The following is a 24,908-nucleotide window of genomic DNA, read 5'->3' as shown; positions in this document are numbered from 1 at the left end:
ATTTTATTCTTTTTGATGCTAGTGTAAATTGAATTTTAAAAATTTGGAATTTTTGAATGTACTGTTTGATGAGTTTTAGTAAACTTATACTATTGTGCAAGACTCATCAAGATCTAGTTTTAGAATACTTCCATCACCCCCAAAAAGTTCCCTGTGTGTACTGCAGTCAATCCTTGCTCTCACCTCTTTATTCCAGGCAACCTCTGAACTGTTCCCTTTCTCCACATTTTTTTCTGTTCTGCACATATAAGCAGGTGCTTATATTTATATAAAATACAATTATTGATATAGACAACGCAACATCCATCTTAGGACTCAAAAACAACACACGTCCTGACCAGTCCAAATGACCTCATCTCTTATGGTATCAACTAGTTAAATGAGATCTTGGTTCATCCTTCTGTCTGAAAGGAAAAGAAAGGAAAGTTAGTCACACAGTTGTGTCTGACTCTTTGTGACCCCATGGACTGCAGCCCACCAGGTCCTCTGTCCATGGAATTCTCTAGGCAAGAATACTGGAGTGGTTGCCATTCCCTTCTCCAGGGGACCTTCCCAACCCAGGGATTCCTGGGTCTCCTACATTGCAGGCAGATTCTTTACCAACTGAGCTATTAGGGAAGTCCCGCTTATGTCTGAGGAAGATATCAATAGTCAGGCTAACCAGAGTAGGCTCTGTGGGGGTTAGTTCTTGAGAAAACACCAAGGGATGTGTCTGTTCTTCCAGGTATCTAAGGCTTGCAAGCATGCACTGAGTTTCTATTGGACAAATCTACCGCAGAGAGAGACTCAGAAGGAGAGAGGACCGTTATGGTTCTTTCACTTCCTTCAAAACCCCAAATTACAGGCGTTGTCCAGGCACCATTTAGAATCCATTAGAAACTGCTGTGTGTGGTTAGCTTACTAGAATAAAGTCATGCTGGGAGTGAGGTTCAAGAGCTGCAATTGTGTGAAATGTGAGGTGGCATCATTAAAAAGTGAATGAAATGAAAACAGGGGCTGGCAGAGGAGGAGAGCCAATCATGGACTGCCAATACTGGATTCAAACACAGCTCCACCGTCCAAGCCTAAATCCTCTGGATGATGCCCAGGCATCGTAATAACTACAGGGTTTTCTACACTCCCCTTCCCCTGAGCCTTTGTTGATCTTCCCTTTGAATTCCCAAGACCTCACATTTATGTTTTTGTTCAACAGTTCTCCTAAGGAGGGTCGAGCCATTGCAAACAATGACTCAAAGTGCTTTCATTAGCTCAGATAAAAGGCTCAGTTACTTTAACCTACTTCTTCCTGCCAACTACAAAGGCAACAGGAGACTCAGATGTTACTCGGAGTTGCTAAGAAGCACTTTGCTATTGAAAAGAATAAGACGACCAGGTTTCTTAGAAGACATTAAAATCTCTCCTCCTGAGGGGTTTATGAATTGTTTAAAGGGTGGGAGATGGGGCTGTATTTTCCCTTGGGATGAGGGCCTGAGAACCTGGGAGTTTGAAATTAACCAGGTAAATATTGAATCAGAATTCACTGGAGCTGCTGTTGTATCCTTGTCAGCTCTCAAGGATATGACAAATATTTATCAAGGACCTACTATGTGCCAGGCACTGTACTAGGTGCTGGGGATACAGCAATGAACAACATGGGCAAAAATCCCTGCTTTTCTTTCATTCCGGTGGGAGAAGACAACACGATAAACAAAACAAATGAAGGAAATTTATGTAGTACATGGTACTAAGGAGAAAACTAGAACAGGGGAGAGAGAGAGTTCTAGGTGCGGAGGGATCATCAATACCTATGATTGTAAATACAGTGGCCATGGAAGGCTCCACTTAGAATGTGGAAATTGAGTGAAGACTGAAACAGCTGAGGGAACCACTCATGCAAGCATCTGGGGAACAAGCAGCGCCAGCAGAAGGCGCGAAGGCCTTGATCTGGGAGCGAGCCTGGTATAAGCAACATCCAGGAGCCAGGAGGACCGGAGGGGAGACAGAGAGGGAAACTGGGAGATGAGGCAGAGGACAATGGGAAAGGGGCCTTGCAGGCCATTAGGATGACTTTCGCTTTTTCCCAGAGTGGGATGGGAGCCATCGGAAGCTTTTGAGCAGAAGAGGGACGTGGTCTGATTTAGGTCTTGAGTTTTTCGTTCCTGGTTGCTCTATTGACTGCACTGGTTAAGATACTTGACATCCTCCTGGGCACACAGTGTGCATTCCATAAATGTCCATGTTTTGGTGTCTTCCAAATACATGCAAGTTATCCTTGATTGAAATTTGGAACATTTACTCATATAACTCTATAGTCCGAAAGTAGCACCTTCATTAACGTGTGGATGGTTTGCAATTGTTCAGCCATGCATTCGTTTATCAAATTTTTATTAACAGGTGCCACAAGGAGCCAGGCACTGTCATCTTAAACACTGAGGACTCAGTGGTGAGTGAATAAGCTAGAAAAAGTCCATGCCTCAGAGGGGCTTTCACTGGAGTGATAGGAGGGCAGAAAACGAACAAATAATATATAAATAAACAAATACACATATAATGCCAGGTGGGAACAAGTGCTAAGATAAAGTACGTAAAAGGTTACTGAGGGCGGGCCATTTTAAACACAATGGTCAGTGATTCTTTAGCTCAACAATAGTTGTTCAGTTCTCACGGAATCAATGGACACGAGTTTAAGCAAACTCGGGGAGATAGGGAAGGACACAGAAGCCTGGTGTGTTGCAGTCCATGAGGTCGAAGAGAGTTGGACCCGACTTAGCGACTCAACAACAACTCTATGGGCAGGCTCTGCGCTAAGTTCTGAAGCATTTTCTATACAATCTCTGCCCTCAAGGACTTAGTCTGTAGTGGGCAAAATTCTATGGTGGCCTCTAACATTCCTGCCCTGGTGCACACACCCAGCATAATCCTCAAGACTTGAGTGAGGATTAGTCACATATCATAGTGACTATGGTGTGAGAATCACTCCTTTGATCACGTCATGTTGTATGGCAGAGCTAAGAAAGGGGGTTACCTGCTGAGTTTGACTGAATCATGTACGCTCACCCTGAAGAAAAGATTGAAAGCAGGAAAGGGACTCAATACTAGGAAGGTTCTCTGCTGCTGGTTTTGAAGATGGAGGGGGACACAGGGGAATGGCTTCTGAAAAATCGAGTGACTTGGGATTAACATCTACCAAGAAGACAAGAGACCTCAATTCTACAACCACAAGGAATTGAATTATGTCAACAACCTGAGCGAGCCTCAGAGCAGATTCTTCATCAGCCAAGTCTCCAAATCAAGCCCAGCTGACACCATAATTTCAGCCTTGTGAGAACCTGAGCTGAGAACTTGGCCAAGTTGTGCCTGGTTTTCACACTGGCAGAACTGTGATATAATAAATCAGTATTATTTTAAGTAGCTAAATTTGTGGTAATCTGTTATTTAACAATAAAAACAAAGATAGACTCTGATAAGACTTCTGGTTTCTGGTCCAGCATATGAGGCTAAAAGTCACCTCTCTGTCCTAACAACAAGTAAAAAACTGAACAAACTTGAGAATCAACTCTTTTTAAATCTGTAAGAGAAGGGACGTCACAGGACAAACTGCTGCCCCCAGAATTAGACAGACTGACAGGCAAATACGAAGAATCACAACTTACTGGAGCAGAAACCTTTTGGGAACCAGGGCTGGAGTAGGGAACTTGAGCTGTAGTTGACAAATTGCTGGAGGCTTCATGTGGATAAGACTAAGAGATAAAAACTCCAGAGGGACCCAGTAATTGGGAGCCACTCCACATTTCTGTGAGCTTTGCCTTCAGAATCTCTAGCAGGTCCTCACAGTGAGTTTCAAACAAAAATCCCCCTGTGATTCCAGCAGAAGAGGAAAAGGAGTCATTTTGAAATACACCTGAAATACATTCTGCTCTTAACAAGCTCTGTTCTTGGGAGAAACTATTTAACCAGACCTAATCTTCTAGGGTCTTATCAAAGACTAACTGATCTTGGGAGAGGAAAATACTTACCTAGCTGGCTCGAGCCTTCCATGTGAGAGAAGAGAAATACCCAATTCCAGAGCCCACTCCAGTCATCCTGCCCTACTTGAAGAGTAGGCGGGAAACTGAGAATTATGTGTGACGTTCACAGTCCAGAGGCATAGGTGCACTAAAAGACCAAGTCCCAGGACTTCCCTGGCAGTCCAATGGTTAAGACTCTGTGTTTCCACTGCACTGGGTGTGGGTTCGATCCCTGGTCGGGGAACTAAGATCCCACACGTATGGTACGGCCAAAAAAATGTTTTAAAAGAAAAGAAAAAAGACTGATTCCTAATCATAGGATGATAAAAATAAAATAATGCTCCCCTTTCTGTCACCCCTTATCACCACATCACTGAAGAACTGTTTATAGGAGTTGTTTCTTTATTAAAACTCAGCACACCACATCCAGCATTGAATGAAAGATTATAAGGCAGACTAAAAGGCAAAAAACACAGAAGAGATGGAGCAAGCATGAGATTAGGCTGAGATATCACAGAGATGTTAAAATTATCAGGCCAGGAATTTTAAATAACTATGATTAATATGCTAAGGGGTCTAATGGAAAAAATAGACATCGAACAAGAATAGGCAGGGTAGGGATTTCCCTCACAGTTCAGTGGTTAAGACTCCATGCGCCCCATACATGGGGCCTGGGTTTGGTCCCTGGTGGGGGAACTAGATCCCACATGCTGCATGCTACAGTGAAGATCCTGCATGCCACAGTGAAAATCAAAGGTCTTGAGTGCCGCACCTAACACCCAGTACAACCAAATAAACAACAAAAATTAAAAAAAAATCAATAACAAAGATATTAAAACCTTTTAATTTTTTTCTTCTTTTTCTCCAGGGACAAGGTACGTTTTCAGTTCCTTGGCGCTTCCCCACTCCTCCTACTGATGCTTCATGGACTTACCTCCCAAATAAACTAGAGTCTCGGGGTCTGCAAAGAAAGAACTCAAGTAGGGCTAGCTTCATGTGTGTGTGACCTGTGAAAGACCTTGTGTCTAACTGATTTAACTCCACTGTTGCCATCTTGAAATTAGTAATAATTCATAAACAAGGAGCCCCAAGTTTTTATTTCACACTGGGTCCTGCAAATTATGTAGTCAGTCTTGAATGCAGCTTAAGACAGTGGTCTAGCATTCCATTTAGGATTGGGGTCCTTAATAACTGTGTTATTCCTGGGCTCTGAAATTATGATTCATCATTCTATTACAAAGGCGTGATTGAGAACTTAAGAGAACAACTGAGTTTCACTCTTCTGTCAGGAGTTACATTTTGTGCTGTAAGACTTTCATTGGTGATCACATAGCTTGGGTTGGGATTATTCCTTTAAGGTCAAAAGAAAGCAATTAGCAATATTTGTAATGTGTCATCACTGATGTTCCATTGGCCCGGTGCTCATTATTGCAATTACACAAACTTTTATTTTCCTGCAGAAAAATTTCCAAAGATTTCCACGTCTTTGGGCCCTTGCAATCAATTTCTGAATGTGTGGTGGCATTTCCCATGGGAATAGCCAGTGGCTCAGATTCCTCTGTTTCTCATCCTATTTGTATTAATATAGACTTTCAATCCGTAAAAATCTGTTCTCATGGGGAAGTAATTAAAAGAAACATGGGAGATTGTTTATGTGGAGCTGGACCTGCTCTGAATGATGAAATACATTGATTAAAATTCAAGACTTCGGCCAAAAGAGGGAACTCTTCTCATTTGTTGGTTGGCCAGACCAAAGCACTTCACACTTCAAGCGGGCTGTGTTTCAAATGGCTGGGCAATCCTCTCCCTCAGAGTCATCACACCTCTTCAAGAAAGCTTTCTACTTTCCAGATTTAACATCATCAGATACATACCTTACTCTTCCCTCTCATCCCACAATAATCAAATAAGATAGTTTCAGCCTTTTCAACTAAAAACAGTCTCCCAACAGAAGGTCTAAACATTAAAGAATTATTGAGTGTAGGTGGAAAGCAGAATACCAATGTTCTAAACTTCAAATGGAAAAAACAGATTTGTGCATGGAGGGAAAGGTAGACCAGATGAACTTCTGCTAATTTCAGAGCTAATAAACTGGTCAGGGAAACTACACAGGGCAACAGCCAAAACGCCTTTGGGGAAGTAAAGACTTTGGGAAAATCTGCTAGAAAACGACATGCTGATGTAGCCACATGGAAATGGTTGATGGGAATCTGCAGTAGACGCAGATTTACTCTTAGCCTCAACCCTATTTTCTTTCCTTCTTGGCTTTGCTCATGGTGGCTCTTCTACCAGCCCCCTTCAGCTAGTCACTCCCCCTCATCCCTCTAAGCCTTTGTCTTGATGTAACTTCCTCCCGGAAGCCTTCCCTGCCCTCTCCTGCTGCCTGGTCCTGGGTTGGGCCACAGTGATTCAGCACTGCTCCACAGTGCTCCCCAAACTCACTGTGCGTGGATCTTTGCTCAAACAGGCTGTCTACTGCGACTCCCCCCACTGCACTGTAAGCTCCTTGGGAGCAGGCATGATGCCTTATTTATCTTTAACTTTTGCACACAGTTGCAGCTTTTTACTAAACCTTGGTGGGATGACCATGTGATTGGCTTCACTGCCTGATCTCCTTCCCAAGAACTGTGACCACCATGACCACCAGAGCCTTCCCAAGGACGAGGATGTAAAGGAAGAGGCACTGACTACACAAGACCTTAAAAAGTGAACTCTTCCTGGTGAATGAAAACGGCAGCTGGTCAAAGCTCAAATGTGATCTGAAGGGGAACATCTGCTATCAGACCACACCCGTGGACTTGGCTAGTTCTTCCTTATTTGAGGGTGTGTCGCTTCCTTTTGTCAGATGTCACACTCGCCCCATGAGGAGGAGCTGTTTGTTTCTATTTTTAATGTTTTGTTTATAATTCTAATTTTAACGAAGTAGGTGCCTGGAAGGTCCCTGAGCCTCCTATTGGGTGCAGGGCTTGCGTTACAGATACAATGGTCTCTGGGTACAATGGGCGTAAATGAATATAGGGTCTTAAGGTAAATAGGACACAGCCACTCAGTTCATCACTCTCTAGGCTTTCCTGACAAATGCAAAAGTGGACAGATTCTGGGAGCTGGCAGAGCCACGGGCTTTCCGTTAGAACGGATTCAAGGAATTCCCTGGTCCAGGGGTTAGGGCTCTGTGCTTTCACTGCCGGGGGCCCAGGCTCAGTCCCTGGTTGGGAAACTAAGATCCTGCTAAGTCATGTGTTTCAGTCTAAAACAAACAAACAAGAAACTAGATTCAGTTCTGGTTTTCTCAGCTTTTAGGCAAGTCACTTCAGTTCAGTTCAGTTCAGTCACTCAGTTGTGTCTGATTCTTTGCAACCCCATGGACCGCAGCACACCAGGCCTCCCTGTCCATCACCAACTCCCGGAGTTCACTCAAACTCATGTCCATCGAGTCAGTGATGCCATCCAACCATCTCATCCTCTGTCGTCCCCTTCTCCTGCCTTCAATCTTTTCCAGCATCAGGGTCTTTTCCAATGAGTCAGTTCTTCATATCAGGTGGCCAAAGTATTGGAGTTTCAGCTTCAGCATCAGTCCTTCCAATGAATATTCAGGACTGATTTCCTTTAGGATGGACTGGTTGGATCTCCTTGCAGTCCAAGGGACTCTCAAGAGTCTTCTCTAACACCACAGTTCAAAAGTATCAATTCTGGGCATACACACTGAGGAAACCAGAAGGGAAAGAGACACGTGTACCCCAATGTTCATCGCAGCACTGTTTATAATAGCCAGGACATGGAAGCAACCTAGATGTCCATCAGCAGATGAATGGATAAGAAAGCTGTGGTACATATACACGATGGAGTATTACTCAGCCATTAAAAAGAATACATTTGAATCAGTTCTAATGAGGTGGATGAAACTGGAGCCTATTATACAGAGTGAAGTAAGCCAGAAGGAAAAACATAAATACAGTATACTAATGCATATATAGGGAATTTAGAAAGATGGTAACGATAACCCTGTATACGAGACAGCAAAAGAGACACTGATGTATAGAACAGTCTTATGGACTCTGTGGGAGAGGGTGGGAAGATTTGGGAGAATGGCATTGAAACATGTGAAATGTCATGTATGAAACGAGATGCCAGTCCAGGTTCAGTGCACGATGCTGGATGCTTGGGGCTGGTGCGCTGGGAAGGCCCAGGGGGATGGTATGGGGAGGGGGAGGGAGGAGGGTTCAGGATGGGGAGCATGTGTATATCTGAAATTAAATAAAATTTAAAAAAAAAGAAAAAGAAAAAAAAAACAAAAGTATCAATTCTTTGGTGCTTGGATTTCTTTATAGTCCAACTCTCACATCCATACATGACCACTGGAAAAACCGCAGCTTTGACTAGACGGACCCTTGTTTGCAATCTTCCATTGATAACTTTAAATGGCATAATTTCTATACAAAATACTTGAAAGGAGATAATCAATCAATGTTTCCTCCTTTGTCTCTGCACCTGTTTGCCTCAAGGTCACTCACTCAGCAGCCTCTCTATGGTAACTGCCCTTTGAAGACTTGTCTCAATTCTCAGAGGCTTAAGAATCACCTTGCTAAAAGGCAGTTCCCGGGCTCCACCTCCAAAGACCAAGGAACAGTGGGCCGAAGTGACATTTTAAACAGCTCTCTCAGGTAATTCCGAGTCAGGTGGCTAGCTGTCCACACTTCAGGAAGCACAGTTTGAAAACTTCAAAGTCTTTCTTTGTCTTAGCAATAAGACGACTTCCCTTTTCATCGGCAACAGCCTGAAGAAAAATCCCTTTATACCAAAGTATTTAATTAGGTGCTCCGCCCTGTTGAGGAAGTGCTGAGGTTAAAAAAAAAAAAAAAAGACAGTAAGCTGAGGAGGTGTGGAAGTGGTGGAAGAGGGTGGGGAAAGCTGGTGGTTTTCTTTGGCTTACAGAACGCTGTCCACACTCCTTGGACTTAGCAGATGGCTTCTGCTGGACCTGGAGACACAAGAGGTGAGACTGACGGGAGAGCTTCCAGCTTACATCACCAAGACTTAGCGTGTGTGCTAAGTCGCTTCAGTTGTGTCTGACTCTTTGTGACCTCCATGGACTGTAGCCTGCCAGGTTCCTCTGTCCCTGGAATTTTTCAGGCAAGAATACTTAAGTGGGTTGCCATACCCTTCTCCAGGGGATCTTCCAGACCCAGGGATTGAACCCATGTCTCTTGTGTCTCCTGCATCGCCACCTGGAGCTTAGAAGTACGACTTCATTTTCTTCGTTTATAAGCTATAAAATTCCCTCTCCATCACATCCATTCAGATGTAAACATCAGTACTCATACACAGCCCTAAGCCAAATAGAAGAGGCTTTGCTATCACCAGTGGTTTAGGGTTGCCCAGTCCCTGTGGCTTCATTAGAATGGGAAAAGGAGGGATGAGTAGACACCTGCTCAGCCTGGCCCTTGCAAAATCCCCTCTGAGACTTAGAAAATCCATGGGGTCTTGGGCTGCCTCATCTCGCCAGGTCCTCAGGCCATTTTGCAAAGAACACCTGGCAGGGGTTCCCCTATAGGCTGATCACTATCTAGGTGCTGCCTCTTGCTGGAATTTCTCTCTCGATTCTTATTTCCTACCCTCCCTCCTCTTTCTGAACACCATGGGCATCTGAAGTTCACTGCTCTTTGGGGAAGTGCAGTATGCTGCTTTCAGGGTTCTCCCATCCCATGCAGCTTCTTCACCTGTGTTCTCCAACAAGTCTCCACTACAGAAGCCAGGTGGTTCTCTCAGCTCTGCGTCTATTCAGTGAACATTTTATTTTTCAGTTGTGGCAAAATACTCATGATACCAAATTTACTATCTGAAGCATCTTTAAGTGTACAGTTCAGAAGTGGCAAGTATATTCATTGTTGTGCAGTCCATCTCCAGAACTCTTTGCATCTTATGAAACTGAGACTTTACACCCATTAAACAACTCCCTGTTCCCCTCTTCTCCCAGTCCCTGAGTACTCACTTTCTATATTCTGTCTCTAGGGATCTGACTGAGACATACAGTATTTGTTCTTCTGTGACTGGCTCATTTCACTCAGCATAATATTCTCCAGGTTTGCTCACGCTGCCACATGTGTCAGAATTTCCTTCCTTGTTAAGGCAGAATCATATTTCATTGTATGTAGAGACCATGTTTTGTTGATCCATTCATCTGTCAGTGGGCACTTAAGTTGCTTCCACCTTTGGGCTATTGTGAATAATGCTGCTATGAACATGGTGGACAAATCTCTCTTCAGATCCTGCTTGCAGTTCTTTCGGGGCCCTTGCCAGAAGTGGAATTGCTGGTGGCTCGGATGGTAAAGAATCTGCCTGCAATACAGGTGACACAGGTTCAATCCCTGGGTCAGGAAGATCCCCTGGAGAAGGGAATGGCTACTCACTCCAGTATTCTTGCCTGGGAAATCCCAGGGACAGAGGAGACTGACTGGCTATAGTCTAGGGGGTTGCAAAGAGTCAGACACAACTGAACGACTTACACTTCAACTTTTTTCACGTTTCACAGTAACTCTATGTTTAATTTTGTTAGAAACTACAATACTGTCTTCCACAGTGGCTGCACCATTGTACACTCTAACCAGTGGTGCACAAGGGTTCCAATTTCTCCCCACTCCAACAACACTTGCTTTTTTCTGATTTTTTAATAGTAGCCATCCTAATGGGTACATTGTGATTTTCACTGGCATTTTCCTAATGGTTAGCAATACTGAGCTTCTTTTCATGTGCTTGCTGGTCATTTGTGCATCTTCTTTGGAGAAATTCAACAATCGTTTCTTTGTCATCTGCAAGTTGCCTATCTAACGGCTATTTCCCCTTGTCCTCTGGCTGACCTCTGATTTCACTTCTCCCTGATGAGGTTCGGGGATAAGTCCTGATTCATCTAAGTCAGTGGTTCTCTACCCTGGCTAACCCACGGTGTTACCTGAATGCTGCCCTGGAAACCTCTGGATTTATGATTGTTAGTGGTGTGTCCAAGGCCAAAATTTCTATGTAGAAAAGAGGTAGAAATTGCTTGAATTATTCTATGCATGAAAGAGAACACTCTAGTCCAAGGAAGGAAAAGAAAACAAACAAAAAGTTACTTGAATGCTTACAAAGTGATTAATAATACCATAAGAAGAGTGTGAGCTAATAACTGGCCATCTGAATTTGCCACTGTGGCCATGTTTATCTATGATGATAGAAGAAAGGAGCGGAGCCATGGTTTTGAACAGACTTCAACCCTGGACTCTCATGATGAAAGTCTGCTACTCTACTGTCCAAGGGTTTTAAGTTTCATTCAGATCACAGGAGAGACAGAAAACTGGAAACCTTGGACAAGCTGGGGTATCAAGAGCTAGACCAATGCTTCCCTGGTGGCCCAGTGGTTAAGAGTCCACCTTGCAATGCAGGGGACATCCGTTCGATCCCTGGTCCCGGAAGATCCCGCATGCCATGGAGCAACTCAGCCCGTGAGCCACAACGAGTGCGCGCATGTGCTGCAACTACTGAAGCCCTTGAGCTGTGTTCCACAAGAGAAGCCGCCATCTCGTGCCACAACTAGAGAAGGCAGCAATGAAGATCTGGTGCAACCAGAAAGTAAATAAATAAAGAGCCAGACCAGAACTGAAAGCCTCCTGAACTGAATCCTGCATCTGCCTCAGACCTTCCTTGTGGTTCCCAGCCAAGTCCTGAAATCTGGGTCAGTTACAGAGTATAGATGCAACACTAGAAAGGAAAGAAGTTGAGTTCACAGACCATTCTGAGTCCAAACCACGTAAGTCTTTAGAGATTAAATTTAACACCTTGATGTGATACCTGAGCCCAAACGAGTAACTTAGTTAAACTAATGGCCAGCCAGGTAGTACCGATCAGATTACCTGAGGCTCAGGTATATAGCAGAAGTAACCTTCTTTAGCTTCTTCTTTCCTGGATCTGGGTGTTATCAGATCAGGCATCATTTCTGCTACGGTTCCTTCAGTTGTACCTGGAGAGGGCCTTCCGGGTATGCACTGGCTATCACCACTTAGTGAGTCCCAGAGGCATGGCTGGATGGCTGGATGAGGGGTACACGGGATAGTCTGTGGCTGGTTGTAGTTCTCTACCTATTTCCAATTAGTCTATGCTCCTTATGGACAAATCCCAATGCATACCAAAATGCTTAAAGATGACACAGGGTCAGCTGCTAGTTGACAGCCCTGTGTGACAAGAACCAGCCATAGGAAGGTCTGATTCAATATAAAATAGTAAGAAGAGTATGTATGTCTCTAGGAAAGCCATTAAAATAGAAAACACAAAAAATCTACTTACCATCAATATTTCAGAATTTGCTTTCTGATTTACTCTTACAGATAGTATCAAACTTTGAAATGAACATGGATGAGTACAAAGTTTATCCACACTGCTGTGTGTGCTCAGTCATGTCTGATTCTTTGGGACCCCCATGGATTGTTGCCCGCCAGGATCTTCTGTCCTTGGGATCTCCCAGGCAAGAAAACTAGAGTGGGTTGCCATTTCCTACTCCAGGGGATCTTCCCAACCCAGGAATTGAACCCACATCTCTTGTATTGGCAGAGGATTCCTTATCACAAGCACCACCTTGGAAGCCCATCCAAAGAGCTACCTGTCAATGATTCACACCTGGCCTTGGAAATGGCTTGTTCGGCTTTGTGGTCTCCACAATGAGGACACAGGCCCGAAACTCCTCAAAAAAAGTGATTTGTGTAGGATGCATCTCAGTTTCAGAATGAATGGGAACAATTCCGAGGGACAAATTGTGAGAAGTAGAAAAGTCCATGAGGTGTTCATCCAATTGGATCAGCATGAATGGAGGTCCTGATACCATTTATCCTATGGAAGAAGCATGGTACTACTCAAAACTGTACCATGAAGTCTGTAAAGAACCTTGAAAATTAGGGAATTTTAAATCTTACAACTCTAAATGAAGAGAAATCATACCCATGTATAAAATAAGTTCAGAATCACTGCAGGAATTTTGTGGATACAATAAGGCAAATGTAGGAAACAGAACACTTGAGAAAGGTGAAAGACAGCAACACTCAGAGATAACTGCCGGGGCTCGTGATCAGGGAGGCTGATTCTCCCAGTCAAAGTGTAAATGTTGAGACTTCCCTGGTGGTCCAGTGGTAGGGACTCCAGGCTTCCACTGCAGGGGGCGTGGGTTCAATCCCTGGTCAGGGCACTAAGATCCCGAAAGCAGTGCCCAAGCAACAGCAGGAACAAAGCAGAGTACAAGTGGAAGTGTAAATGCCACTCTGGACAGAGAGCTACCTTGTCTGGAGACAAAAGGTTGAATGTGGGGCTGGAACTGGCTTGCGGGTGAGACACCTGATGTCTAGAGGGAGCCTTCAATGACTGGATAACGTGCAGAGAAGTTTCACTGCTGGGCTGTTCCTGGAAAGGTGAGGAGACTTCAACAAAGGGGGCCAGCTGGAAGGCATCGGTACGAGCTGCTCTTTCCCACAAGCCCACCTCAGGGCGCAGATATATTGAGATACAATTAAGTCAAAGCTGATCTGAGTGAGCCCAGGTTGGTCATTCTTCCCTAAACCTGCAAGAGACACTGGCTCATTGGAGCTCGTTACCCTCCTTCACCCTCTCTCCCCTACAAAAAAAAAAAAAAAAAGCCACACACAAAGACTGAGAGAAGGAGAATTATCACCAGAAAAGCACCCAAATGTAGGAACTTGGAGTGACAGAAGACGGGGAGAGGATGAAAATTGAAGGTAAGAATTAAAAAATGAAGACCCAGAAACAAAAATACCAAAGAAAAGGGCAGAATGGAAGCATGGGGAGAAAGGAAAAATGTGAAAATTCAGGCTGCCAAAACAGTATTTCTAGCAGCAGACCTGGGGTCGGGTAAGTTTGGAAAACACGGTACTCTGTATCTAACCATTCCATTTATTTTGCAATTTATAATGCAAAATAGCTTATTGATGGCTTTGAGATCAATTGCAATAAAGAAACCCATTTAACTCATAAATTTAATTAAATACAGAACCTCTTTTTCCACAATACCACCTAGTAACATCCTGTAGGGTTAGAATTATACATTATATGTTTATCACATGCTTATACACATTACAGTAAGATAAGTAAATACCGTGGTTATAAGAAAAGTGTCTACTTATAGGAAAAAGCAGGATAACAATGGGAAAACCAAACTTGGTTAGGAGTCAGCAGAGCTGACATCAGCTGCTGACTCTCCGATTCTGCATATCTACGTAGAAAATACACCGTGTGCAGTTTATGTTGCTGAAAATCCAAAATCAGAGAGAATTCCAATGGCAGCAAGGTTTAGAATTCTGGTTTTTCTCCTAAGAAGATTAATCACTTGTCCAAGTTACTTAACCTCTTCAGGCTTCAATTTACTTATTTAGAAAGTGAGGGACTTACACGTCAAGATTTCTGTTATCCTGTGTGTGTGGCTGTGTGTGTGTGTGGGGGGGGCGTGTGGGTGTGTGTGAGTGCGCCAGCTCAGTGGTGTCTGACTCTTTGCAACCCCAAGGACTGTAGCCTGCCAAGCTCCTCTGTCCATGGGGTTTCCCAGGCAAGAATACTGGGGCGGGTGCTCGCTCTGGCAGCACATATACTAAAACTGGAACAATACAGAGAAGATTAGCATGGCCCCTGACCAAGGATGACATGCAAATTCCTGAAGCATTCCATATCTTTTTTTAAAATAATAATACTGGAGTGGGTGGCCACTGCCTACTCCAGGTGATCTTTCCGACCCAGGGATTAAACCTGTGTCTTTTGCATCTTCTGCACTGGTAGGTGGATTCTTTACAATGGCATCACCTGGGAAGCCCTTTCTGTGATCCTACCAAACTTGAAAACCTTTGTATCACAGGAGCTCTGATAATCCAAAAAAAATCCTTTCAATGGGTAGCAGGTGATTCTCCTCCCACTCCTCAAAAAAAAAATTAGACAGCGTAAGGACTTCCCTGGTGGTCCAGGGGTTAAGAGTCTGCACTTCAAAATGAAGTGGTTGGGGAACTAGGATCCCACATGCCACGTGGTGTGGCCAAACAAACAAAAGAGTCCAACAACATATTAGTAGTTTGACATCTCACTCAAAACTCAAAGGAGCCAATCATTTTCTTCTATTGTGGATCTCCGAGTATAGACTGAAAGCCAGCTTTGTGCTGCCTTGACATAAGGTGTAAAGCAAAGTCCTTATAATATGAATACATGATGTCTTCTAGGAGTCTGACCTTGGACACTCTTGAGGCTCCTTTAGATCGTAAGATGAAGCATCTTACGGACATACATAACATCTCACAGAAAAACCCGAATCAGCCTTTTGGCCAACCCAATATTTCCTAGGCTATGATGAGGACAAGATGAGTCTGTGTAAGAACTGAAGGCTGGTACCCAGTGTAAAGTCTCTTCATCCAATGAGAAGCCATTCATTCTTGGTACCATTTCCACTTGCTACTCTCTTATCCTCTGCCTCTGTCCCAGTAATGGTCCAAAAATACTCAACCTCATACACTCCCTGGTCTCTAACAGCATTAGGTAAGACAGAAAGTGTCACCGTGGGTCACAGCTAGGGATGGAGGCAAGGATGCCTACAGCAGCTGAGTGAGAGCAAAGCTGGGGCCCAGATGTCGTACCTGGGTTGGTACCACGGTGCTGAGGGTAAGAGCCAAGTCCAGGCTGCCCTTGGAGCCTAGATGGGAGCCAGTAGTGAGGCCTATGCCCTGGATGGCAGACCCTGGGCACCAGACAGGAAAACCTTTAACTGGAAGCCTCTCATACTGCTCCTGGGGGGCCAGGGGCCAACTTCACAGTGTGTCCACAGGAGAGCTGCAGGCAGGAGCCCTTCTCCCCACAAGGGAGACGGTAATGAGTTGACTTGGCTGGGAGAGAGAGCATGGAACCCAAGCAAAGGTCACATCCTGACGGGAAGCCTTTCATTGATGGTGTGCACACGAAGACATGGTGCTAGGCAGTATTCATAAATTATTTGGCATGTTTCATAACAAAGACAAGATCTTATTGACACACGCTCTGGCACCCCCTGCTGCTGCTGCTGCTAAGTCGCTTCAGTCGTGTCTGACTCTGTGCGACCCCATAGATGGCAGCCCATGAGGCTCCCCCATCCCTGGGATTCTCCAGGCAAGAACACTGGAGTGGCTTGCCATTTCCTTCTCCAATACATGAAAGGGAAAAGTGAAAGTGAAGTCGCTCAGTCGTGTCTGACCCTCAGCCACCCCATGGACTGCAGCCTTCCAGGCTCCTCCGTCCATGGGATTTTCCAGCCAAGAGTACTGGAATGGGGTGCCAGGCACCCCTGGCCCCGTAAAATACTTTCGAACTCAGTTGTGAAATATCCCATCAAATCAACCCTCAATAACTGGAGAAGCTTTTCTCATATTCTGACCAAGTGCTGGGTGCCTGGAGCCAAAACTCTTCTAATGTTTCATGTTTCTCCATCATGGTTCTTTGAAAGCAGTCCCTGTTTCTGGCCTCTTTTGACATACAGTTTACAATTCATGAAAAATAGCTCCAGGTGAAAAGCTGCAGTGTCTTTCTCTTGAATATTTTGCCTCTGACCGTTACTGCACAGGAGGGATGTCCCCTGAGTAGCTGAAGCTGGGGGAGGGGAGGACTTGAGTAATCAGTGCCAAGAGCCCAGCAAGATCCTGATTTAGCAACAAAGCAGGTGCCAAGCATCGAGAGGTGTCAAGACCACAGGAAACAGGAGGAGTCTTCTAGCAGCAAGCGTCTCTGTATCAGGGAAGTACGTGTTATGTCCACGTGACTCCTCCTCCCATAAAATCTGTCACCGCCGCAATGATGGGAAAGGACTAAATGTGGGAGAGGATTATAAAATGTTTCACTGTGGGGAGGATTTCATTGTAACAACAAATGAGCTTTGTCCAAAGAGGGCACTTTTGACCTTTTTAGAATACACTTACTACTGTGGTGTTTAGCTAAATGTAAAAATATCAAAAAATACCCCGAGATGCTCAAAAACTCAGCTGAGCATCACTGACCATCAGCTGTCATCCTGCTGACAGGCTACAGCGACAGAAAAATAGATCCTAACGTCGGGACCACAAAGAATCAATACTTAAAGACAAATGTTTACTTTTAGTTTTTTAGTTTGTTTTGGATGAAGTGTCCAGCATTGATGACATCAATCAGTCTGGAATTCTAGGGTGATGTCATCTCTTCCAATATCTGTTCGGTTCTGGCTACTGGGCCCTTCTCCCCCCCGCCCCATCCCCCCAGCATGTGCTTTCCAGAGCACTCACCATCCTATGCCGTATTCTTCTGATTAGCTTGTCCATCTCCACACCTGACCCCCAACCATCCGCACCTGGGAACCTTCACATCCTCACAGCTTTGCACCTTGCTCAACACAAAATGAGCACACAAGAAATAGTGATAAAATGCTTGCCCAAAAAAAAAAAATTTCAAAGAAATTTAAAAGGTTTTTAAAATTCCTGTTCCAGTATGATTGAGTAAGCTCCAACTGGCCCATCTTTCTACAGAAAACAACCATAAACTCTGAATGTACACACATCAAGAAATTTCTTGGGCCACTAGGTTTCACTGGTGAACTCTATCAAACATTTAAGAAGAAATGGCAACACTGTCATACAAGTTCTTTCAGGAAATAAAGCTGGAAGGAACATTTCCCAACTCATTTTATGAGGCCAGCACCACCCTAACAGTAAAACCTGACAAAGACATAACTCTCCCCTCTTCCCCAAAACCCTTATGAATTAATAGATTTTGTCTATAATCAGAATGCATTTGAATATCCTGTGTTCAACTTGTACAGATAGTGCTGCTAGCAAATTTAACAAATTCATATAATGTATTTTGTACTGACTGGTCAGAGAAGAAAAGTTACTAATTTTGAGATTTACATTTTAGTGTCCACCAGAGGGGACTGGTATAATTTTGTGGAAATTAACTCCAAAATGTAATGGAATTGGCCTTCCTGTATCATCACTTTTAGTCCATCCAGATTTATCCATCAGCGGCTTGAAAATGGAAATAGATTACACAGCACAGGGAACCACACTCAATATTTGATAATAACCTATAAGGGAAAAGAATCTAAAAAAGATGTGTGTATAACTGAATCACTTTGGTGTATATCTGAAACAAAAACAATAGTGTAAACCAACTCTGGTGGTGGTTTAGTCACTAAGTCGTGTCTGATTCTTGTGACCCCATGGACTGTAGCCCGGCAGGCTCCTGTGTCCACAGGATTCTCCATGCAAGAATACTGGATTGGGTTGCCATTTCCTTCTCCAGGGGATCTTCCTGACCCAGGAATTGAACCCTGGTCTCCTGCATTGCAGGTAGATTCTTTACCGACTGAGCCAAGAGGGAAGCCCATAAAACTAACTACACTTCAATTAAAAAAAAAAAGGCAATCCTGCCACCTCTAACTGGATCTAAAAGAATCTAACTGGATCTCCTTGTCCCTTTTGAGAAAAGCTGTTCATCTGAGGCCAAGTCACAGGCTAGCTTCCTGATCTAATTGAATATATTCGGCGGGACACTGATAGACAGGTTGCTCTTCCTATTGGTGGGCTGCTGCTGCTCCTGCTAAGTCGCTTCAGTTGTGTCCGACTCTGTGCCACCCCATAGATGGCAGCCCTCCCTGTCCCTGGGATTCCCCAGGCAAGAACACTGGAGTGGGTTGCCATTTCCTTCTCCAATGCATGAAACTGAAAAGTGAAGTCGCTCAGTCATGTCCGACTCTTAGCAACCCCATGGACTGCAGCCCACCAGGCTCCTTGGTCCATGGGATTTTCCAGGCAAGAGTACTGGAGTGGGGTGCCATTGCCTTCTCCCTATTGGTGGGCACTCCTATCCAATTAGGAAACATGGTGGCTGAGGGCTAGCTCCTCAGCAGGGCCTGTGGGGGAGGGGAGTAGGTTTTCCTTAGAAGGGGCGGTGGGCGCGATAGACAACCATGATGGCTCAGCACAGTCACTGTGGTGAGTCCTGGCAGCCTCCCTCTCATATTTCCTACATATTCTTCAAGAAAACACTTCGTCTCCTTATCAATCATAGTACATCACCAGGGTGGTGATGGTTTAGTCACTAAGTTGTGTCCGACTCTTTGCGACCCCATGGACTGTAGCCTGCCAGGCTCCTCTGTCCATGGAATTCTCTAGGCAAGAATACTGGATTGGGTTGCCATTCCTTTCTCCAGTGGATCTTTCCAACCCAGGGATCGAACCTGGGTCTCCTGCATTGTAGGCTCCTTTACTGACTGAGCTACCAGGGAAGCCCCAGAAGCCCTGGCTGCTGCTGCTGCTAAGTCGCTTCAGTCGTGTCCGACTCTGTGGGACCCCATAGAGGCAGCCCACCAGGCTCCCCCATCCCTGGGATTCTCCAGGCAAGAACACTGAAGTGGGTTGCCATTTCCTTCTCCAATGCATGAAAGTGAAAAGTGAAAGTGAAGTCGCTCAGTCGTGTCCGACTGTTAGCGACCCCATGGACTGCAGCCCTGCATGGGATTTTCCAGGCAAGAGTACTGGAGTGGGGTGCCATTGCCTTCTCCGAGAAGCCCTGGAGTGGGTCGCTAGCCACCAGCCTACATCTCGTCTCTCCGTAGTGGTGGAGGATGGTTAAATTGCCATCATCAGTGGGTCTTCCCCATTTTTCTGCGGTATATGGAATACTTCCTCAAAAGGCACACAATTCACTTTCAGTGAGGTCTTCACCCGACTCACCAGGGAAGGTCTGGATGAGGCACAAACAAGTTGTGATGCTTTGCGTCCGGGATCCAGAGTGTGTCTAAGTAGAGGGAAGAGGTATGACTCTGAACCACAGTCCTTAGGAAACGCCAAGGAAGAAGACTGTGAAAATCAAGTCCAGAGGACAGAACAAGGCCAAAACCAGGGACAAACCAAGGCCAAACCAAGGCCAAAAACCAGAGACAGTCCAAGCCTCAGGAATTGGGCAAAACAAGAACAAATGGAAGGTGACATGAGTGTGGCTGACGGGGCCTCTGCTTGCTTTTATGGACACACCAGGTGGCGAGCCATGGTGGCTAGTGCTGGCATAAAGGCACCTGATTGAGGGGGATTTTCAGGAAAAGCCCATTCCTTTTCCTTCTCCAGTTATTTGTGGTTGAGTTCTTTTGTCTCTGACCTCTGGAGAGTCATTCCAACTCTCCTCCATCACCTGGGAACCTCTTATTTTATTGTTTTTTAAAAAAATTTTATTGATTTTTATTGCAGTGTAGTTGCTCTACAAGGCTGTGTTAGTCTCTGCTGTACAGCAAAGGGGATCAGCTACTGTTACATGTATCCCCCTCTTTGTATTTCCTTCTCATTTAGGTCACCAGGGAGCATTGAGGAGAGTTGTCTGTGCTACATAGCAGGTTCTCATTAGTTATCTACTTTATACACGGTGTCAATAGTATATATAGTCAATCCAATCCCCCAGTTCATCCCACCCTCTCCTTTCCCCCTTGGTAGCCATACATTTGTTCTCTATGCCTGTGTCTCTATTTTTGCTTTGCAGGTAAGATCATCTGTACCATTTCTCTCGATTCCACGTATATGCGTTAATATCCAGTGTTGGTTTTTCTCTTTGTGACTTCTCTCTGTATGACAGACTCTAGGTCCATCCAGGTCGCTGCAAAAGACACAGTTTTGAGGGACCTCTTTCTTTGTGCTGCGATGATTTCCTTTGGCCCACCTCAGACTCTCCAGTTCCTCTAACAATCTGGTGGTGTTCAGCAGGGTGCGGCTTGAGTGCTTTAACCAGCTTGCTTTAAAGAGCACGGCCCAGAAGGTGAACTTAGCATCTCCGTTACAGGTTACTGAACCTATCCCCTCAGCATGTGCATGCCTGTGGATCAGAAACAGCAAAACTGGTGTCTTTGGAAACCCTGCTGTCTATCCGCAGCCTGATCATCTACCAAGTAAAGGTAGCCGTTAACTAGATCACTTGTGATCACCTCTCTGAATCGCTCCCACGTCATCTTGGGAGCTCACACACCATTCTTCCAGCTAGGTAATCCACATGGTAATAAGAGATCTCTCCATACATGCTGCTTATATTCCACACCTGGCCTGAAAAGACACACTCAGCTCTAGAGGCAAACATGATACCACTGATGATTTCAAATAAGAGAATGTCTCTTGATTGGCTCAATGGACCCCAAGGCCTTAAAATGTCATTGTTCCCAAGGAAAACATTTGTAACATCAATCCACGGTTGCCCTATTCACAAATGACCAAGTATGAACCTGTATCTCCATCTAAGACAACTTTTCTTGTTATACAACTCAGAATTCCTATGATGTCACTGACCTGAGGGTGATTTCTAAGGACAGGTGTCGGCGGGGAAGGTGGGGGCTCTATTTGGGATGATGCATTTACATGATCCCTATTTGGGATGATGCATTTACAAATGGTGGTTGGTCCATGATGCCTGAAATCGTATCAGAGCTACATGATGGGAGCATTGAAGCAAAATGGGCTTCTATAGACTGGTACGGGAGCCTAGCTCTCTCTTTTAGCTTCACAGAACAAACTACAATCTTTTTCATAATTTGGGGGCTGTGTCTAGAATGTACATTATATCTATGAAAATGCTTTGTAAATTAGAATCCTATTGTTGATAAAGCATCAGCTATTACCTAAAGCAAACCCTCACCTTTCAAAACCACTATTTCTTCCCCGAGGAAAAAGTTTTGCTACTGCTTCTGAGGTGCTGGCTATTTGGTATTTTTCCAACAGCCCTTAACTCTGAAATGTTATACCAGCTAGACATACAGCTTATAGAGAAGCAGCTACTTCACCCGAAATCTCCACCTATTCACTTAATCAATGCAACCTTATAGCAGGCATCATCTTGGTCAAGCCATCACGTCAATTCAAGAAGTAGTTAAAGTGTCTGAAAGTGAAAAGTGGAAGTGTTAGTCACCAAGTCATGTCTAACTCTTTGCAACCCCACAGACTGTAGCCCAACAGGCTCCTAGATCCATAGGATTTCCCAGGTAAGGATACTGGAGTGGGTTGCCATTCCCTTCTCCAGGGGATCTTCCTGACCCAGGGATCAAACCCCTATCTCCTACATTGCAGGCAGATTCTTTATTGTCTGAGCCAGGAGGGATTTGCCAGTGGTTAAATGCCAACTCAGGATCAAAGGAATTATTTATTGAGTGCCTGGTGTTTGCAACATATGGGACAGATTTAAATAGACAGAGAAAAACCCCATCACAAAAGTTCTTCAGATTACCACTGATCATAAAGAGGCAAGCAAAATCATTTCTGCCATGAACTGACTGTGGTGACTTATCTCTATATTACACTAACAGAAATATCATCCAGTCCTCTAACACAAGTACATGTGTAGAGCATTCCACAGGAGTTCAGAACTTACACTGACATAAGTCTTTCTCCTGGACTTCCCTCCCAGTCCAGAGGCTAAGACTCTGTGCTCCCAGTACAGGGAGCACGGGTTTGATCCCTAGCCAAGGAACTAAGATCCCTCATGCCACAAGGAGGAAAAAAAAAAAAAATCTTTTCAACAAATAGTGCTGGAATAATTGGATACCCTCATATCAAATAAATAAATAAATAAATAAACCTCAACCCATACTTCATGTTGTAGACAGGAATCAACTCAAAATGGGACACCCAAAAATTAACAACTTGTAGAAGAAAACATAAGAAAAAAAAAATCTTAGTTATCTTGATTAAGTAAAGATTTCTTAGAACACACACAAAAAAACAAAAACACAAACCTTTCTCAACCAACCAAGTAGTATTTCATAAGTGCCTATAGCAGAGGAGTTACAGGTACTAAGAGAAGTGTTGACCTTTTGAATAAGCAAAGTTGATTGCTTTTGTTTTTCAAGTAACTCAAGATCCACAGTAACTTCATCTAAAGAGCCATCAAAGGAATTGTATGTTGCACTAAACTGACATCCACCACAAAATCCTTTTTCTCTTGAACTCTACGAAGTCTCCTTTCTCTGTGCCTCTAATAGCTACTTGTAAATAGAGTACATGTAGCAACAATATACACTCATATATATTTTTCCACATCTGTTGTCTTATTTAAGAGCAAGGCGTTTTGGAGTCAGAATTGAGTTCCATTTGTGACTGTCAGAGTAAGTAAATGTGACCTTGGATAAATCTCTTTAGCTCTCTGGGTCTTAGTTTTCTCATCCTTAAAATGAGATACGTAATAGAAATTACCACTGGGCCGTTAAAGGATTAAAGGGGCTAATATTCACAAATTTCTTGGCACTAGGAGTACATAATCCATCAATGGTAGATTTCATTATTATTCTTTAATAATGGCCCCCACCTTTGTTAAGTCTACCAGGCAGTTACAGTCATCTCTATTGAACAGATGATTAAGTCATTGATTCAGGGCTCAACCGGGGCAGCTCCAGGGCTTCTGGAGCAGGTCCCAGGACCCCCACCACACCCCATCACCCCCAGTCAACCTTGTAGACTTTTACAGAATGGGCCGCGCTGTCCAGCACAAGAAGAGAACTCTCCTTGGTGAAGGTCAGCGCCACGGGATGCGAAAGACCGTGGGTGATGATGGGCTTCAGCACTGGAAACTCCTCCGGTTTGCCTAGACAGAGGACAGCCGGACTGGAAGTATCGGCAACCACCACGTTGCCCTGGTGATCGAAGGCCACGGCGGAGGCGGTGATCTTGGAAGGGAAAAAGAGGCTCAGCCCGAAGGAGTCCACCTGGCCGATGAGCTGCATGCTCGCGCTGAACACCTTCACCGTGGTGCTGCTGCAGGCGCCGGGCCCCAGCGGGTGCTCGAGGACCGCGATGGCCCCGGTGAGCCAGGACACCGCCACCCCCCGCGGGCGACGCAGGTGAGCCTGCAACCGTTCAGTCCTCCGGAGGACCCCTTCGGGAAAGTCGACTTCCAGGAGGTGCAGGGACCCCGCCTCCGCGTCCGTGACCAAGACCCCATTCTGCGGGGTGGTCTCCACACCCCACGGCAAGCAGAAGTGGCCTCCCAAGACGAGTTTGATCTGGCCGAAAAAGTCAAATACTTTGAGGGAGCGGTCGCCGGCGTCGGTGACGACCACGTGGCAGTCGTTGGTGACCGTGACGTCAACCGGGTACCGAAGGTCCTGGGCAGCGTCCCCCTTCTCTCCAAACTGATGCGCGCAGCCTCCCCCGGAGTCGAAGACCTTGACTCGCCTCTTGCCGTCGTGCACCACCACCACCCGCCCCGTCTTGGGACACAGAGCCAGCCCGGTGGGGTTGACCAGGGTCCCCCAGCCGCCGAAGGCGTGCTGGCAGGTGAGGACCCCCGGGGCGGAGGGGGCGGCGCGCGGGGCAGCCGGGCCGGGCCGCAGCGCGGAGCCCAGGAGCTCCAGGAAGTGGAGCACTGGCAGGCAGTCGCTGGTGTCGCAGCCCCGGCAGGCCCGCCGGCAGAAGGGGCACTCGAGGGCCAGCGTCCGCGGGTGCGCCAGGGCGGCCACGCAGGCCAGGCAGACCACGTGGCCGCAGGACAGGTTGCGTGGGCGCCGCTGCTGGCGGTGGCCGAACCGCTCGAAGCACACCTTGCACTCAAGCAGGCTGGTCTCGGCCTCGCGCAGCAGCTCCCGCAGCGCCGGCCCGCTCCCAGCGGCCTCGGCCCCCATCGCGCGGCCGCCGCCCCGCACGCTCGGGCCGCGCCGTCTGCCCTCCGAGCTGGACGCCGCGCCGGCGCGGCCTGGGGTCACGGTCACGGGGCGGGGCCGCTGGGCCTGACGTCCACTTTGTCCGGCCGCTCGGCCGAGACGTGCCGCCCCCTTGTGGGCGCGCGCCGCACTGTATCCGGAGAGGCGCAGAGTGGATTTTAACAAGTTCTAATCACAGAGTTGGAGAAGGCAAAGGCACCCCACTCCAGTACTGTTGCCCGGAAAATCCCATGGAT

At 45.7% G+C, this 24,908-nt stretch overlaps 1 protein-coding gene, 1 long non-coding RNA gene and 1 other non-coding gene across 3 annotated transcripts in view; 2 read left to right on the top strand and 1 right to left on the bottom strand.

The window, feature by feature from the left end:
- LOC133236647 (uncharacterized) overlaps positions 1–5,070 on the top strand; it is a 31,014-nt gene extending 25,944 nt beyond the window's left edge. The window contains exon 3 of the long non-coding RNA XR_009732963.1: positions 4,855–5,070. This is a non-coding gene — a long non-coding RNA (uncharacterized LOC133236647). The remainder of the gene's footprint in view (positions 1–4,854) is intronic.
- Positions 5,071–14,577: 9,507 nt separating this feature from the next.
- Positions 14,578–14,684, top strand: LOC133237102 (U6 spliceosomal RNA). The gene has a single exon (XR_009733133.1). It is a non-coding gene; the product is annotated as a U6 spliceosomal RNA (small nuclear RNA).
- A 7,463-nt stretch (positions 14,685–22,147) lies between these two features.
- On the bottom strand, positions 22,148–24,694 carry NHLRC1 (NHL repeat containing E3 ubiquitin protein ligase 1). Its single transcript, XM_061398769.1, has one exon. It carries the CDS (start codon positions 24,631–24,633, stop codon positions 23,449–23,451), a length of 1,185 nt encoding a protein of 394 aa, XP_061254753.1. The 5' UTR covers positions 24,634–24,694; the 3' UTR covers positions 22,148–23,448.
- Between the last annotated feature and the right edge of the window lie 214 nt (positions 24,695–24,908).

Source organism: Bos javanicus, chromosome 23, assembly GCF_032452875.1.
Source record: "Bos javanicus breed banteng chromosome 23, ARS-OSU_banteng_1.0, whole genome shotgun sequence".
NCBI classification, from domain to species: domain Eukaryota; kingdom Metazoa; phylum Chordata; class Mammalia; order Artiodactyla; family Bovidae; genus Bos; species Bos javanicus.
Note: the sequence above shows the minus strand (reverse complement) of the source record. Positions and strands in the feature narration are given on the sequence as shown.

Coding starts and splice junctions, on each gene's coding strand:
- NHLRC1 (XM_061398769.1), bottom strand. CDS start 24,633: ATGGGGGCCGAGGCCGCTGGGAGCGGGCCGGCGCTGCGGGAGCTGCTG.